The sequence below is a fragment of the Genypterus blacodes genome, unplaced genomic scaffold (assembly GCF_046128005.1).
Source record: "Genypterus blacodes isolate CSIRO-AG114 ecotype Tasmania unplaced genomic scaffold, CSIRO-AGI_Gbla_v1 ptg000052l_1, whole genome shotgun sequence".
Taxonomy (NCBI): Eukaryota; Metazoa; Chordata; class Actinopteri; order Ophidiiformes; family Ophidiidae; genus Genypterus; species Genypterus blacodes.
This window is the reverse complement of record NW_027466864.1, coordinates 1738639-1756086: the sequence shown is the minus strand read 5'-3', so window position 1 is coordinate 1756086 and position 17448 is coordinate 1738639. Positions and strand designations below refer to the sequence as shown.

Genomic DNA, 17448 nt, shown 5'->3' with positions numbered 1-17448 from the left:
TGTGACCAAAGTAGTTGACGTAATATTGATCGTGATTGTTGTCATCTTTGTTTACACCACTGAGCAAAATCCGAAACTAGTTTTTTTAAGATTTTCTGCTGCAGACCCAACGATGCCTTGTGGCAAAAGTATTTGATCCTCTAGTTGGATGTTAAGTACAGAAGCATGTATGTCTCAGCACAGTCTTTGGCCTCATGGATTCAGTTGTTGCCCTCCTTTCTTTGTGAAATTGTTTTACTTTCATGGCCATAAGCTGTCTACGAGCACTGTATAAAGCTGTATAGAGGCAGAGGGAACACTGGAAGGGTTCCACTGCGAATCCTTTCTCGTCTCTGTTGATATAGACAGATTGTGGAGAAGAGGCCAGCGCTCATTCAGCCAGCAGCAGTCTCACACAATAGAGACACGGGCTTCCTCACCCTGCCAAGCAGCACCGCTATACCTCCATAAAGGAGCCCAGCTGTCTATTGCACTGTTTAACATTGGCCTTATACTAAAGCACAGTCAGATTTTCTGTGATACTCTCACACCTGCCGGAAATCGATCTCCCAGCAGCCCAGCCCTGAGTCCTGACAGGTCCAGCACTGTGCTTCACTGATTACACTGGCACTGCAGCTAATAAAGGATGTCACTCTATTTGGGTAAGAGTTGCAAGCCCAAGTTTTTTTTTCAGTATGGGAATATTTTGAGTTCAGTTTTCCGCTGTTTTTGTTTATTCATAAGAGGGTATCCTCCCATTTACAGCTTTCCATTATTAAAACATGCAACTGAGAAAAGAACATGTGTCCAATGCTGTTAAGAGGGAAGCCTGGCAACTTAGAGTTCACTTATATACAGAATATATCTCATAATAATGTATCCACACTGTTTCACAATAGCCGACATAGATCAAGTATGCATTTGAACATTTTACAACTAGTCACACATCTGACAACTTCCTCTCCTGCTGCATTTTTGTGGTTATCCAGTCGCGTGTTTTGAGGAAATAGTTGCTCCTAAAATCTAATTTGATCGCAATAAACTGACCAAACGGATGCTTGTAACACCTGATCTAAATTATCCATCAATAAGTTGATCAAAAACTATAACTAAACTACATTTTCTATGAGTTTGTGGAAAATCTAAACTAAAACAAACAAACATGTCCGTCACCAATACCAAGCTTTGTGTCCCAAAGATTAATCTCATGTGTTATTTACATTTATCTAACAGGTTTTTGTTGTGTGCATTGAACGTTGCATTTATGTTGGATGTGCTTAATGACCTAAGCCTGAGCTCTCACCTGTGTATGTGTTTATCCGTCATTCCGTTTTCCTCAGCTGTTCTTTAATTGTCTTTATTTCCCAGAAGTCGCAGCTAAATAGTACAGTAGCTCCCCTTTTAACAGCTATAAATAGCAGCTTGGTGTTGTGTTGAGGTCTAACCGTTTGCCGCATCCTGTTTCTTAGATTCTCACAATGACAACAGACTACATAGATGAAAACCCCAGTGGGCCATACCTTTTGTTTTTTAGCTATAACCAGTCTCTTCAGAATGGGAAATCACCGGGCATGACAATGGAAACTATCAGTTAATCAAGCACAACGAAATAACATCTTGGTTAATGTGTGGGTGTGGAGACGTCAGAATTTGGACTCTGACTAAAAAGAAGAAAGGAAGTCACTGCTTTTCCTCTACAAAACAAATAAAGGGTACACTTGTGGCTTTGCCGCCAAGCTGTTGGGTTTTCCTTTCCCACCAAAATCACCTGGAGCTGTTTTCTCAACTCGGCTGTAGAACAGCAACACTAAATTTTGATTATTAAATTGTTACATGTGCCTGCACTTCCTTTATGTCCTGCGAAGGCAGAACTAAAAATAACCACAGCATGTAAATGCCTGTTTTGCTCGGAGCGGAATTCTGCTGAAAACAGCCAGCAGTCCTGGCTCAGGCGGAATTTTTCCAATGGGAGTTCCTCCTGTTTAGGGAGGTGAGTCCCAGGCAACCTGTGTCTCTGTCTGTGTGTGTGTGTATGTGAGTAGGTGGGTGTTTGCATGCGTATGTTAAGCTCACCATGTTGTTACACCATATGGTTGTGGCCACGTCTGCAATCGATTATTTCCATCTTTTTTGAGCAGATAAGAAGTGGTTCGTCCTCATCCTGATCCCGATTTATTCCATTTAACGAAACCGGGTACTAGACAGTTTTTCGGCAAGATCATCATCATTAATTCAATGAAATGGTATCCATATCATCCCCATGTATAATATAGAGAGGCTCAGGGCACTAAAAAGAGCTTCACCTTGTTTTCTCTTTGTTGTGGCACTGATCAGGTTGTGTATTTGTCTTGATCAGCGCCGATGCTTTTCTGTTGGCAAAACAGTCTGCAGCGATAAAAGAGATAAAAGTCTGAGTTTGACAGAAATCGCTGGACTTTGTGGGTGGGTGGACTTCCTGTCTCAGCTCCTTGCAGTCGACAATGGTTTTACCAATCTCTCTCTCTCTCTCTCTCTCTCTCTCTCTCTCTCTCTCTCTCTCTCTCTCTCTCTCTCTCTCTCTCTCTCACCCCCTCCCTCTCGTGTCTTTATCACTGAGGGCCCTGAAGCCGAGGAGCCTCTTGTTTTTGCGTTGAACCATGGGGCTCGGGGTCCTCGCCATCTTCACAGTCACTTCCCCCTGTTGTGCCAAAGAACACAGAGCAGATAAAAGCAGGGGACTGATCTCTGTCTGCCCGACTGTGGGAAAGGCGCGGGCACAGGAACTAGCACAGGAAAGACAAGAAGATGACTTAAAAAAGAGATGTGTGTATGGGGCTGATATGGGATGTAAAGACTGGTGACATTGATGTATTTGGCATGCCGTTTTTGATTTGACCATTTCGATGCCAAAGGGGCTGAAATGATTGACATTCCTGGGGCCCAGAGGAACTCTAGATGGGGTTGTTTCTGGTGTGCCATTCCAGAGTCACACCAACAACAAAAGTATGCAATTGTTCCATGGTGGCCCTGTGTGTCAATTCCTAGAAAGGTTACGTTTTTTCAAAATGCAGATTTGGAAGCTCAATTCTACGCATAGTGATTGTAAAGTAGATATGATATGTTGCTGGTTAAGAGGTAAGTTGTACTCAAAGTCCCCCTCTTACATTCTGCCGGATTGTTAGGGGTTTCATTCAGAGAGTGCGATCCTACTCTGTGTCACCTCCAGGCTGGGTTTAGCTCTGAAGTCTCTGAAACTGAAGTGAGATCATCAGGGGAAATCAAATACTTGTCTGGACACTTGATGTGATGTCACTGAATTAAGAAAAAAAGTGTGTCTGCTTCAACTGAGATTCGCTCACATGTCCAGGGATTCAAACCTGCAGCTTTTCAATTACAAGCCTGCTTCTGCAAGTTCTGGACCAACCCGTGTTTTCTGATCTGAAGTTGTTGGATATGATCTGTGAGTAACAATCTCCCTCCTCCTCTCTTTCTGTTTGCATAGTCAATGAGATCATCAGGAACGACCTCTCCAGCATCTCTGTGCACACTCACGCGTAGATGTCCAGACGTCCTCTGCAGCACACAGCACACAGCACACACACATGCACACACAGCAGCAACATCAAGAACAAGAAGAAAAACCCGAGATCCAGATGATGAAGAATAAATTATTGACGAGGATCTTCCATCTTACCATTGTTTCCATCAGTTCCTCTTCCTCCTCACATTTCAAAGACTCTCTGCAGATTCAGATTGACAATCACTGGCAAGCTCCATTTGAATAAATAAATGAATGTTATAATTAGAAAAGGGAAGTGAAATCAGGGGCAGAGATTATGACTGCACTTGCCTTAATTCACAGCAGATGTTCCTCAGTGGACCAAACAGCTCAATGAGACTGAATTCTCTTCTGTGTTTGACAAATGACAATCTTCATTTTGAGTGTGATGTGTATGTAAATGCATGGACGACCTAATGGAACAATAGGTGTCGCGCTTCGTCGTTTCGGTTCATTTGTCTGTGCGGTCAAGCCACAACAACCCGAGTGGTGCCTTACAACGATGAGAGGAGCGTGACAAAAAGCAACACCAACAGCAACAATCACACAAATGCAATTGTTTATGGCTCATTGTAACCCAATGTGGAATTTTTTATAAGACGTTTTTATTATTTTGATTTGTTTACACGGAAAACTGAATAAAAGGCTGGAACATGTGTAGGGAGTATGTGAATAGGTTAGAATTGTATTTTTGTTCCGTATTATCTCATGGTTCATTTATACTGAATGTTATGTATGATTCTTTTGTATAAACAACATGTATTTGAAAATGTACTTATGTATGCCTTACGCTTATATCATGCCTTTTGCTATTTAGCTTTTTCATATGTCTTCATCTGTTAAGTTTGTACCATTTCTAGCCCCTCTGCATTGTGCTTCTCACCTTAGTGCCTATTTCTCTCATCCTGCCAGTCTTCCTGTCAGCCACCGAGAACACGACACAACAATGCGCTGACAATCAGAGAACATATGCAGTACATATCCAGTAACAACGCATCCTGGTTGGCAGGTGCTTTTAAAGGCAGACATCAGCTTCTTCTTCTTCTTCTTCTTCTTGTCCCCCAGCCATAGGATAGCTGAACAATGGTATGCTTACCAGCTGAATTTTAATGAGAATCCTCCTGGACAATATATATATATATATATATATATTTGTCTGTTACTTCTTGCACTGCAGGTTTGCATGTAAATAGGCACACGGATAATCTATGTAAGTATGCGACAGTCTCAGTCTTATTCATCTGTGGGGTTAAAACTGAGGAATTGGCAGGACTGTTACTTACTCCTGGCAATAATTGATCGACTTAAATCAAAGGATTTTATCTTTGGTGAAATTATTGTCCAAGCTTCCTTTTTCTGTCCGAGACTTAAGCATATGATGTTTCCCCCTACAAAAACAATATGCACTTTACCGTAGAAACAGAGCAGCTTCTCTTGCTTCTAGACCAAATATTGTAGATGGAATTCCACTGTAGTATGAAAAACCGACAAACTTACCTACATTTCTCTTCTTTGTGAGAGCTGCAGTCTTTTCCATATTATGTGTCTTTTTCAGCATGCACATCATACTAACGTTGGGGATAATTTAGCAGACAGTAGCTTACAATATAGCTTCCAAATGCATTTTGGATATATATATATATATATATATATACAGTATATATATAGATAGATAGATATAATAGCATGACTAAAATGTATGAATAAGGTTTCTATTTTGTGCCTTACTCTCTTTCTTGGCTACAAGATCATTGCATCTCTAATGCTTTTCTGCGTAGGCACAAGGTGAAACATTTTGCTTTAACATGAAATATTTATGAAAATTAAAATGGTGTTTTAAGTGCATTTAATGTGTTCTCAACAATTAATTAATAAATGACCTAATGGTGACCATTAATAATCTAAGTGTTCATTTTTGGGGTATTTTTTGAGTTTTGTTTTGTTTTACAGTTTTCAGAGTACACATTTAAAAGTGCTTTTATCATAAATTCTGAATATTATAATCTGATGCTTTTGAGTGTAGGGAGATAACATGTTTTCAGTATTACAATTCTGACAGCTGTACTGTCTAGTTTTCCGCTCTTCCTCCTCAGTTGATCCTGAAAGCATTTTTCACTATTCCATGCATGGCCCATATGGCTGTAGTTTAGTATCAAGGCTTTCTCCATAACTTGATTATGTGATTTTCTTGTGTTATACAGCCGGACTTTAGTAAACCATAGACTGTTCCAACCCCTCCTATATCCCTTATTGAAATGGAGATAGTTGGACCCTGACAAAAGTTTCTATTTTTCAAGTAGCCAGCACAGTAGCACTTTTTTAACAGATATGCATTAATTTTTTACTCGTTTTACTTCATTTACTCCATCAAGGATGCAGGCTTTTCACTTGTGTCTGTTAGTGTGTTTGATTGATTGTTTTTTTGAGGAGGTGATTTCTATAAATTTGGCAAATTCCTCAAAAGTAACAAATCAAGCGCAATTTTTAAAAACAGCCAGTTTTAACAGTAGATTTGGATTTGTCATGGATCTGGAAAAAAAACTAATTTCTACAAATACAAATAAAGTATTTAAGTCATTGTATCACTAAAACAGTTTATTTCTCATTAGACCAGTGCATTATAAGAGCCAGATTCATTTTGCCTGGTTTGGCCTTGGTAGGTGAATGGCTTATTTATTTATTTTATTAAATTACAATATTTATTGATGCAAATAATATATGGAGTCATTCTTGTGTCAGCAGGTGGCTGTAGCCTTTGTTTTTCAGTTCTGTTTCAAACTGAAACCCAATCCTATAAACAGTACCGCAGCATTATAAAGTGCAACAAGCTGCTGATATGCCAAGTACAAGCAGAGGCCTGTGTGTTTTCCAGTGAGTGTTGTTAGTTGTAGGTAGTTATGAGTGAAACAGCTCTTCGCCATGGGAGCTGTGCCACACTCCTGTGTACCACCTGCCAGTCCTCCAGACTTTTTCCATCCAGCAAACTTACAAATGGCCCATCCCCATAGTGACAGAAGGCAGGCCTAGGCGGTGCTCCCCTATACACGCGTGGTAAGCCCAAAATAGCCTCACTATTTACAGATGCAGTCACACCCCTTTTTCCTGGCACCCTGTCCTCACCTTAGTCCTCCTCTGACAGTGACATACCCTTTGACACAGTGGAGAAATGACTCTAGGCCATGGTTTCCATTGCCAGTGCAGCAGGTACGGGGAATAACCCGAGCAATGGAATATCCAGGATGTGAAAACAAATGGGAGTTACAAAATGTATCTACATGTTGAAAGACCTGCATATTTTTATCAAGTGCATGAAGCACAGACTATGTCTGCATTTTGTTAGTTTCAAGTGTTTCATTCCAGTGCTACAATATTTCCGAAACCTTTTTTTCTTTGTAAGAGAAATACTGAATTATGCATGTTTGAACATCGAAAGCTCTGGGTTCATCTGCTTATACTTTGCTGATATATGCAGGCGGTCTGAACGTTGGAGAGATTTCATACAAATCCTTTCCTTGGCTGTCCCAAAAATCTTCCATGGTTGATATGACATCATCATCTGAGGCCAGAAGGGTTCCAGCTAAAGCCTAATTCATGTTTCAAGAGGTGAAAATCTGAGGGATCAAATCAGGTGAGCATGGTTGGCGTTGAACTAGTTTAAACCCAAATCCGTGGCTGGTAGCCAGAAAGTACATTATCACTGCATGTTGGCCACTTCGTCCACCTCAACATCTCACATGACTGCTCCTGGAACTTCTCAGAAAAAATAAATAAATACTTTATCACAGACCAACACTACTCACTTTGTGACGTCAAAGGGTCAGAACTTACCAATCAGTTCTCATATTCCCTAAAGGTGGTTACCCGAATTAACCCATCTGTATTTCATCTGTTGTGTGAGAATGTCTTGCACACAGTTTTAAGCCAGAAACACATAGGCTGTACTGGACTGGACTCACTGACAGCATTGCTCTGGATTGGAGTTGTGTACAATAGGCTAATGTACTGGTGAGTAAAAACAATTGCATCCAATTTCTCATGCACACTCTGGCATATACTGTATACGGTGGTTTCATTTTGAGTGTGCACGGTAGCTCCACTACTTTATTGATACTTCACTGAAACGTCTTATATTGCACCTATTATTTGATACTGCTTTATGTAATTTTAGGTAAATACTGAGTAATGTGGGAGGAGAAATGTGCATTTCAATGATGTAAGATGGCTGTATGATGATGTCATGATTGTAAGGGAATGTTGATTCAATTGATATTATAGATTACACTATTTCATTTCACACTATTTCGGTTGCAGGGGGCTGGAGTATATCTCAGCAGCAGGGTTATACAGTAAACACTGTAGCTCACCTCTCATCACTGAGCTAAACCAGATAGAGAGACAGAGATACACAAACTCAATGATACCTGGCAATTCACCTAACCTGCGTGTCTTTGGAAGGGGAAAGGAACCCACACACACAGACATGGGGAAACCTGCAAACATCTCAACCCCAGACGGATTCAAACTCGTGGCCTCCTTGCTACGCAGCAATAGTACTAATCACCAAGCCTTGATCTCATGTTATTACTGGAAAAATATGTTCATCCATTGCAATTAAGAATTTGTGGTTACCATTTTCATAATTATCACTTTTACTGTGTTTGACTGATCTTGTGACTTCAAATGATTAACTGGTTGAAGGTCTTGCTAAATGTTTACCAACCTCATCAAAAGGTTTCTTAATATAATTCACCCAACAGCATAATTCCCTGGCTGCAGCATATATCAGGTGAAACCTTGAAACCCTTAACTCTGTGTTTGATCTGAGAGCAGCATCAGATTATCCAGTTCTACCAAAACTTGTACAAGTCCTCATTTTACACAAATAAAAAACGATTTAAACTTCTGACACTAATAAAAAACACACATATCATCAACATAAATCAAAATTGTGAGGCATCCTTGCCCCTTTAGATACTTTAAGTACAAACCTACTACCTGATTGTCTGTTAGCAGCCTGACCGAATGACCAACTGGCTGACTAAGTGATAACCCTCCTTACTGTCGCACACCACACTACACTACAGGATCGCAGCACGTGCCACTTTCTCCCTGGGGTCTGCACGCACCCTCCACCTGGCACAAGACAAGACTTAGATGTTTCATTGTGCAGATTTATAGTTTCTTTATGGCTCCACTTCCTCCCTCATTGTATTCCCACAGAGACCTTGATTTCAGCTTTTATAAAGTGAGTGCATAGGCACGGTGGTGCAGCTCCTGCCCTCTTCTCTCATCGGCCATCTGCAGGCAGTAAATTCTCAATATACCTCCTGTTATGAAGGGCATGTTGAGCAAACCATGGGGGTGGCTTTAAGAGATGTTTTAAGAGATAATTGCTTGACCATACGGGGAGACCTTTGATCGTTTTGCCCCATAAGATGCTTCTACATTTGATCTTTTGAGCTGGCATTAGTGATTTTCTTTGTCGAGAACTGTAAGCAGACTGTAAACAGGCAGTGTTATCAATAACGTTTTGGACAGTAAAGAAATGGATGGACCATATGTGTGCATATGTTTTTCTTTGCGGTTTTATAATGTGTGTGTAAGGTTTAGGGTGGGGTGGTTGGACTCTGCAGGTGTACAGAGACCGTTTCACATGTGACAGAACCAGCATGGCCCGCTGACATGGCCACATCGTCGCAGAGCCCCAGACAAATCACCTTTTTAAAAGACACTTTAAGGGACGCTCAAAAAGACAACCAGATGGCGCCTGGAAAATCTTGTGCCGTCTTTTATTCTCCATCTGCAATCATTCAGCTTGAATCACTTTTCTTTTGTGATGCGTGAAATGTGGTGCAAGGAATTATAAAATCTAGCGACCGGACAGATGTTTGAGCTTAGGAAATGTGAAAAGTGAGAATTATCTTCAACTGTCTCTTGATTTGATCACAACACGTGAGTTCTCTATCCTTCACATCAAAGGTTTCAGTATTCCTTTCTAGTACAATTTGAGAGCTCTGGTTCTTCATGTAATACAAACTTCAGACATCAGAAGCAATCATTCTTCTATTGTTTGCTGTAAATGTTTGGTACATATGCACAATGTTTACGTTGAGGTACACAGCACACATTAGGGATGCTCCTAATGGGCTACAGTAAAAGCTCTTGCTAGTCAAGAGTTCAGGCAGGTGCAGACTCTTACAGTAGATAAAGGAGCCTGGCACTGGAGATGAGTTCACGACAATCACTGTGAGGCTTTTAGACGCCTTCTCCAAGCTCAATCTTCATTTCCCCTGACACTGATTTTGCAATAAGGATCCGGAGAAAAGGAGAATGTCCATCTATTCATTTTAATGATCCCTCATTATTGACTGCTGGCAGGGAGGGGGCGGGCAAAGGTAATGATTCTTTGTCTTTGCTGGCCAATCACTCCTCTTAAAGGAATAATACTCTAAATAAGGCCACTAATGGATGCCCAATACGACCTAAAGCTGACCTCACACGTAACCCATGTGAACTAACTTCCTGACATGACTGACTGATAGTTTGTCCCTTTTTTACTTCTATAACAAGTTTTCTTTACCGATCATAACTGGATGTACGGGATAATTGAGATTATTAATGCCCACCCACAAATCCCATGTGGTCGGTAAATATTGATTTTAAAAATGAGAGTAATTTAATTGCTCCAAACCTCCACTACTATGAAAGCATGTCACTGAAGTTATAGCTACTACCTGAGCAAGCTTTGAATAAATTATTTAAAAAGTTTACCAATAAAACTTTTAGAATCCAAATATTTTCTCTGTACTCACTGCAGTACCAGCACTTGTCTCTTCCAACTGAGGCGGAGGAAGTATTGAAGCATTTTACTTAATTAAAGTCAGTTATACATGAATGGAAAAGTTAAATAGCAAACACAATTTCATCCTACATGTAGAATCTTACTAAAATTCCTCAAAGTTCAACATGATTTTCCCCCAAAAATGTTAATCACCCAAATCAGACAGTTACACACAGACATAGACACTTGGCTCAGGGATTGGAAGGTTCCTGGTTCGATTCCAGGCTCCTCCTAGAGAGCTTGTCGAAGTGTTCTTGAGCAAGATACTGAGCCCCTAACTGCTCCTGATATGCAGGCTGGTGCCTTGCATGGTATCTCCCTGCCATCATTGTCTGAATGGGTAAATGGGAGATCAATGTAAAGCAGTATATAAGTATATATAAGTACAGTACCCTATGAGGATAAGCGGCTATGGATAATGAATGAATAAATGTACAAGGTCTGATTGACGTGATCTGAGTCATGTCTCCTAGTTTTTCTGCAAGAAGCCCTTGGATGTTCAGAAATTCTCCACGGCTGATATGTCATCGTTATCCAAACAGGTTCCATCTAAAGTTGTTTCATGCTTGGGAAGCCGTGGAAGTCTGAGGAACTCTCACATCAGGGGAGGACGCTTGGCGCTGATCTACTTTAGAGTCAAATTATAGCAGCCAGCATGTACGGTACATTATCACTGCATGTTGGCCATATTGTGTATAATTTACAGACCCCTGGATGCCTCTGAAATTCATAAATCAGGATTACTGAGTTCGAAATGAATGTGGTTGGTGCACAAAAACAAGTATATTACCTCGGCAAAGATTGCAGTTTTTACTTTTGTTATGTGTCAGGCTCAACATTTATCAATCAACCGTCATTTCTTTCTGACTCTGTGTGTGTGTGTGTGTGTGTGTATGTGTATGTGTGTGTCTGTGCTCAAGTCTCTGCCAGTCATAGCTGTCATCAGTCTATCAAGGTAATGAACCCTGCTTTACTGCATCCTCCAACAGCTCTTTAAGGCTTCCTTCACACCAGTGAAGATATACACTCAGGTATAAGTTGCTCTGCCTAGATGTGCCTGTGGATGATGGGTGGGCGGGGATGTTATTAGGGGCATTCATCTACAAGGCTCCCCAAGCCATACTATACTGAAACTGACCACAAGACAACCCTATCATCCTCAAAGATTACCTGTCTCCTGCACTGTATATGAATGTTTTATCATAAAAGCTTTTCTTTTTGCTAAGTGCCTCCTTGAGTGTTTGCTTTTAACTTTTGATTACCTTACGTCTTGTTGCAAACAAGAAAAAAGGCCCCGGACCATTTGAATATAATGGACTTAACGGGAAAGCTTATCTCTCCTTGCTTCATTCAAAGGATATAGTGCGCTGCTGTAATCCAACTTAGTGGGTGTGAAAAAGTTTGGACAAAGTGGTCATTTCAGTGCATTGAAGTAAGTGTCAGCGTCAGACTAGGCCAAGCAGGTGGAGAGAAGAAAATCGTATAAATAAAACAGTATGGCACGGAAGAACAAAAACATATAGGATCCATATGTTTCCATCTGTCAGGAAATATAGGATGTCATGCATCAGAGTGTAAAATGATTCATTTACCCGCATTGAAAGCAGTCAAATTCAACATCTTTGCATTTGATGTGGTGGATCATATCTCATTTGGCTCCAAACGCTCTTTTTTTGAACATATGATAGGTGACTTTCTCCTGTATATAGTCTTGAGTCATTTAGGAGAAAAAATATTTTTCTCTCTTTCGGTCCAGACATTGAGGTTTCCAGCCCTCGGCCCCCCTCCTGTAGATTTTACCAGACGTCGCGTTGTGAGAGGGGAATGGTCGATTGCATAACAGCATGCGAGACTTGATCGTTCCTGGCCTTCTTGCAAAATTCAATCATTCTCTGCATACTCCAATCCCATGACGGCCCATTAAAGAGCAGCACAGGCTAGGATTTCCCCTCATATGTTTTAAATTGAAATTACGATCACAAAGTCTGCCATCTGCGTGAATCTAGGAAGACAAGGAGCCAAGGGAGAAGGAGATAGTTTAGTATCAAAACAGTTGTGGTGAAAAAGAGAGAGGCAGGAGAGTCTCATATTTGTCTGGTTATCAGTACATTTTACCCCTGATCAATTCACTTATTTCATATCAATAGTTTACCTAAATCAACCTTTTAACTAGTAAAAAGTTGATTCCAAACATGTTTGCACGTAGCACTGATCACCCCATTAGTCATTAAAGCCACAAGCAAAGCTTGGGAGAATAGGTGAGGTATGAGCCACCACGAGATTATGACCCCAGATGCTCACTGGAGAATCACTGGGATCTGAATCAGACTATGACTGGCCATTGGTTCCCCATTCTTATTTGTCCCAGAGGAAACCAGAACTGATAAAAACACACACACACATGGATAAGACACACTCTGATTTAGTGTAAAGAGGAAATGATGCCGACGTGACTCGAGAGACCTGGGCAAACACCCAGGAGAGATGCATCATTTGTCCAAATAAACAGACGTTGAGCAATATTTTATCGGTGCTTTTAGGAAATCGGGCACAAGAGTTATTAAAAATTGATTGAAGGTAGAGGAGAAGCTTCTTTTTATGCTTTTTGATTCAACATTTTTGTTGTAAAGCCAGACTTCCAAGATACACTTTGGATTGCACAATAATAACCGAAGCCCCTCTACTGATCCTTTTCAGTAAATAATCATAAATAGAACACATTTTGAGTCTTTTTTAGAATTCAATTTCTCTAAATCTTTTTGGGGAGACTGGAGCTGTGTTGAAGTCAGCCTCAGCCTCAGCCTCAGTTGTGGCGATCTATTAGGCTTACACTGACATCTACTGGTCAATATGAAGATGTTCACCATGCAACAGATGACGTAAGAGGTTGGGATTTAGTTCACAGCAAGTGCATTATTTGAATTTACACTGAAAAAAAAAGTCAATATCATAGTTGTTTTTTTTAACTTTATTTGTTTTGTTTTCTCTTTATTTCTTGAAATATTAGTCTTAGAAGTCAAATTTGCTCTAGGTATAGACAGAGGTATGTGCTCTATAGGTGACCTAATGTGTTAATTTATCACTAAAGCAGGTAAGAACACATGACACAATACTTTTTATTAGTTTATTTGAGCAACAATATATTTGTTTTACCATTCAACAAATACAAAGTGTACATAGTGTTTAAAACAAAATGTACACACACACACAATGACTTTAAGGCACATTAGAAAGCTTACAGTACCATATCACCTTATAAAAGCTTAGGGAATTTACAGTTCAAGTACAAAGGCTGTGACTGCTTAACTGTATTGTGCTACACTCAGCAATGAAACATTTTGGTTGCTTTTCGAACTAATAAGGTCCAGTATTTCGCAGGTGTTTTAAGGTGTTATTGAGCCTTGTATAGTACTCCAGAAGTCAATAAATACTATAGATGTGACTGTCACTTACAGAGTAAATATGTAAATATGTAAAGCTCATGAGTTTATCATAATATAAGTGCAGCATGACTAAAATCAGTGCTATTGATGCTGCCATTCAGTACAGCAGCGTTTCAAGTATTCATTCACTAGATTGGACACTTGGTGTTGCAGGGGTCTCCTGACCTGAAGAGTTCATAAACACTGACCAGTGGGAACGTGGATACAGCTCCAAACATAGAGCCCAACTGCACTACTGCTCCAAACCACACAAGGGCACTGTGGCCTTCATCCCGCAGGATAACTCCAATGATGACCTTCACATACGACAAGGACAAGACACACAGAATCCAGACCAAAACCTGCAGCAGAGAAAAGGAAAATGTTGTTATCATTAGATTGCAAATCACGATCAGTGTCAAGTGCCTTATCGCTACAAACGGCTCACTGCCACTATGAAGCATGTACCATACTACACACCTAAATGGAATCCAGCCATTATTAATGATTGCAATTAAATATGTGATGAGATACCTGTAACTTTGCTATGCCTTAAAATATCTAGGTACATTTCCAAGTATTTATAGATCTAATCAAATCTATTAAACAAATGTCTATGTTGTATTTGCGTAAATAAGAGACGTATTTCCCATTCAGAGTCTTACTATGACTGCAGTTCCAGAGGTACTGTGGACCAGCAAAGGACATGGACTCAAAGCAGCCATGGCCATGATGTAGGCACCAAATCCTGTCCCAAACATGGTTAAGAAACCCATAAAGACGAGAGACCTGAAAACAGAGACACACAAGGTAAAACTGTGAAGGTGATCATTGTCAAAAGGAAATGTATTGGAGTCTCCACCTGTACTCGGTTGGTCTTGTACAATATACACTTACCTTATTGGCATAAACATGGAGATGAAGCACGCCACTGGGTTTGCCACAGCTGCCATGGTAGCTGCTAGATGGTAGGCTTGGTTACCATAAGGCAGACAGGAGTATGTCTGCACGGATGGTAGGACAGCATTGGTCAGGGCATTTACCCAAGCCAGCACCACAAAGATGAAGACCACCTCAGGATTGCTGTAGGTCCCCATTCCAAAGAAGCTGTGAGGCTCCCTCTTCGCGGCTTCTTGCGGAGTGATCATCGGCTTCTGCTCTGGCGTCTGGGCTTGCAGAGATAAACCTTGTTCTCTCTTCCCCAGAGCCAGATCACCACTGAAGTACAGATCACTCTTTCTCTCCCGAGCCACAGCTGGATGATGATTCAGTAGGATGAATGCCACCAGGCATACTACCATCATGGCACTGAGGAACAGGAAGAAGACCTGGGCAGAAAATTTGGCTGGCTGGTAGATGGCATGCAGCTCTGTGCTTCCAGCCACAGGGAAGTTATCAGTTGTTTGATTGAGTGCAATTGCCAAAGTAACATTTTGACAGTGAACTACGCCAACACCTTGAATTAGAGCCACCAGTGCAGGCACAAGGCCGCTGAGCCCTTCACCCGCAAAGTATGTGGTGAGGTACTCCGGCCGCAGCCTCATCATGAACGGCAGAAAGGTGACCGAAGAGGTGCAGTCCACAACTGAAAGCAGAAAGCTTAACACTAGGAAGGGCAAACTGCGTAAAGAGCCTCTAACTGTCATAGTGTGCTTCCAGAAGAAGGCTAGCAGGAATGTAGCAATGATCCCCAATCCCACAATACAGTAGATAACTGGCCGCTCATCCAGAGCCCCTGGGCGGAAGCGGTGCATCAGAGCAACGAAGAGAGGACCAACGTTTGCCATCTGGATGAGAACTGTGAGGTAGGAGGGAAGATGCCAGCCTTCTGGGATCTCAGGGACGACTAGGGGGAGCTCGACCCACATCCCATTGATGGCCACCCATGAGCCCATGCCAAAGAGACATACCAGCACATGAGTCAGCAGAGACATGATGAAGGTCAAAATCACACAAATCAGGAAGTGTTGGTTTGCTCACAATCTGAAACGCATAAAACATAACGCAGTTAGTAACATGTAATAATAGGAGAGGGTCTTTACTGAAAATGTTTAGTTCACAAAATATTAAAGTTAAAAGCTGTTCATTGATTTATATAAGAAAGCAAATGTCCATCACATTTCAGTACAGGATAATGCTTATGCAGCATATGCAACATGAGCCCATGTGGCTGGGAATGACCTTCCCACTCTCTCCCTCTTTTCACGTATGATCTGAGGGCTCGCTGACCTTTCACACACTAACACACTACTTTACAACAAAGCCCCATGTGCTTGTGACATTCTCACAAAGACGCTTTGAGCTTAAGTGAAATACTGCGGACTGTGTATGAGTATGAGACTACCACACCAACAGGCGTTTGTTTCTGATCTTAGTCAGCATACATTGTGATTAACTGAACTAACTGAAATAAAGATGGAGGATGGAGGATAATTAAGGAGGACTATCAGCTCTAGGATAACCCAGCAACCCAATAACCTTTACACTCAGAGCATGTCAGCGTTCATCTTACCTCGTTGTGAATACTCAGGAAGAGAATGTCCTCCTCTTCCCCTTTTCTCTTAAAACCACTCTCTCCATTGTTATGAGAGTTGTTGTTTCTGTTACATCAGCCACAAATGCATGTGATCATGTATTCCCTCCCCCTTTTCTCCTACACACACATAGACATACAAATAGTATCCACGGATCCCTGCTTCCTGTCTCTACTGCACCTGATAGGGGTGGAACTACGCAGGCGCGCAGGCGCACATGTCCTCATGTCACCATGACACCAGCCATGACACCAGCCCTCAGCTATTGGACGCTGCTTTTAAAAGCGCGCAACCATGCTCTGTGCTCAGCACCCATAGGAGGAAAAGAAGAGAAATGGGAGGAGGCAGTGAAAATAGCTCCTCCTTTTCCTCCCCCAACGAACCAGCATTCCTTGTACTCTTCCGTTTTGTAAACACGTCTAGTAACCTCAAACAGACTGAGTTTTACAGAAATGCTCAAAGATAATTATTTAAAGAAATCCCTTTATTGTGAGATAATTAGTTTTTCAGCATGTGAGATATTTACTTTAGGAATTTATTTTGAAGTTGTGTGTAATGTGTGGCAATTTTGAAACAATGTGAAATGTAATGATATATGATACAGGAAAAAAACAGCATCTATTTGAAATAGTCTATCGAGTATTTTAAAAGTTCAATCGCATTTCGATTCAGTATGAAGGACCAGGTGAAGAATGAATGTTTTTCCTGTTCATTCCAACAGGTTTTGGGATTTTTGAAAAGGTTTTATATTTCAAAAAGACAGTTTGCTACAGTTTTTTTGTGACTATATTATTTAAATCTAGTTTGAGAATCTGCAAACATACTGATCACATTTACAGAACTCTCTATAACTCAATATATAAATTAACAGCCCTGAACACATTTCCATTAATCTTAATAAATTGCAAAAACAATGTCCCTTACCTGCTGAGAGCCTGGAGGTGCAGAGTTGCGGTGGAGAGTCAACACACTGCTGCAAAGTGTAATTCTGCTCAGATCTAGACACTACATGGCTCCTTATCAGGCCTGAGACCATCTGATGTTTCTACAAGGACGATAGATGCAGATTGTTTTGTTCTTGACTAGTCTCGCCCCACATCATATGACCACCGTGGGCTCAGGCAGGAATTCAGA

The 17448-nt window shown here is 41.0% G+C and overlaps 2 protein-coding genes across 3 annotated transcripts in view; one reads left to right on the top strand and one right to left on the bottom strand.

The window, feature by feature from the left end:
- Window positions 1-4986, top strand: part of LOC143001022 (nuclear factor of activated T-cells, cytoplasmic 1-like) — a 59754-nt gene extending 54768 nt beyond the window's left edge. For both annotated transcript variants that reach the window (XM_076150565.1, XM_076150567.1), the window contains exon 10: window positions 3461-4986. In XM_076150565.1, coding sequence (XP_076006680.1) covers window positions 3461-3516 — 56 coding nt within the window. In that variant the 3' untranslated portion in view covers window positions 3517-4986. The remainder of the gene's footprint in view (window positions 1-3460) is intronic.
- Window positions 4987-13468: 8482 nt separating this feature from the next.
- Window positions 13469-16535, bottom strand: LOC143000763 (riboflavin transporter 2-like). The gene is made up of 4 exons (XM_076150190.1): window positions 16293-16535; window positions 14678-15763; window positions 14446-14569; window positions 13469-14142 (listed from the first exon to the last, which is right to left on the bottom strand). Exons 2-4 carry the CDS (start codon window positions 15712-15714, stop codon window positions 13930-13932), a joined length of 1374 nt encoding a protein of 457 aa, XP_076006305.1. The 5' UTR covers window positions 15715-15763; window positions 16293-16535; the 3' UTR covers window positions 13469-13929.
- Window positions 16536-17448: the final 913 nt, after the last annotated feature.

Bases quoted from the DNA above. Each gene is read 5' to 3' on its own strand.
- LOC143000763 (XM_076150190.1), bottom strand. From the start codon at position 15,714: ATGTCTCTGCTGACTCATGTGCTGGTATGTCTCTTTGGCATGGGCTCA. The intron at 14,570-14,677 runs GTAAGTGTATAT...CTCTGTTTTCAG, and splicing joins TCCATGTTTATGCCAATAAG to GTCTCTCGTCTTTATGGGTT. The intron at 14,143-14,445 runs GTAAGACTCTGA...TCTCTGCTGCAG, and splicing joins CCTCTGGAACTGCAGTCATA to GTTTTGGTCTGGATTCTGTG.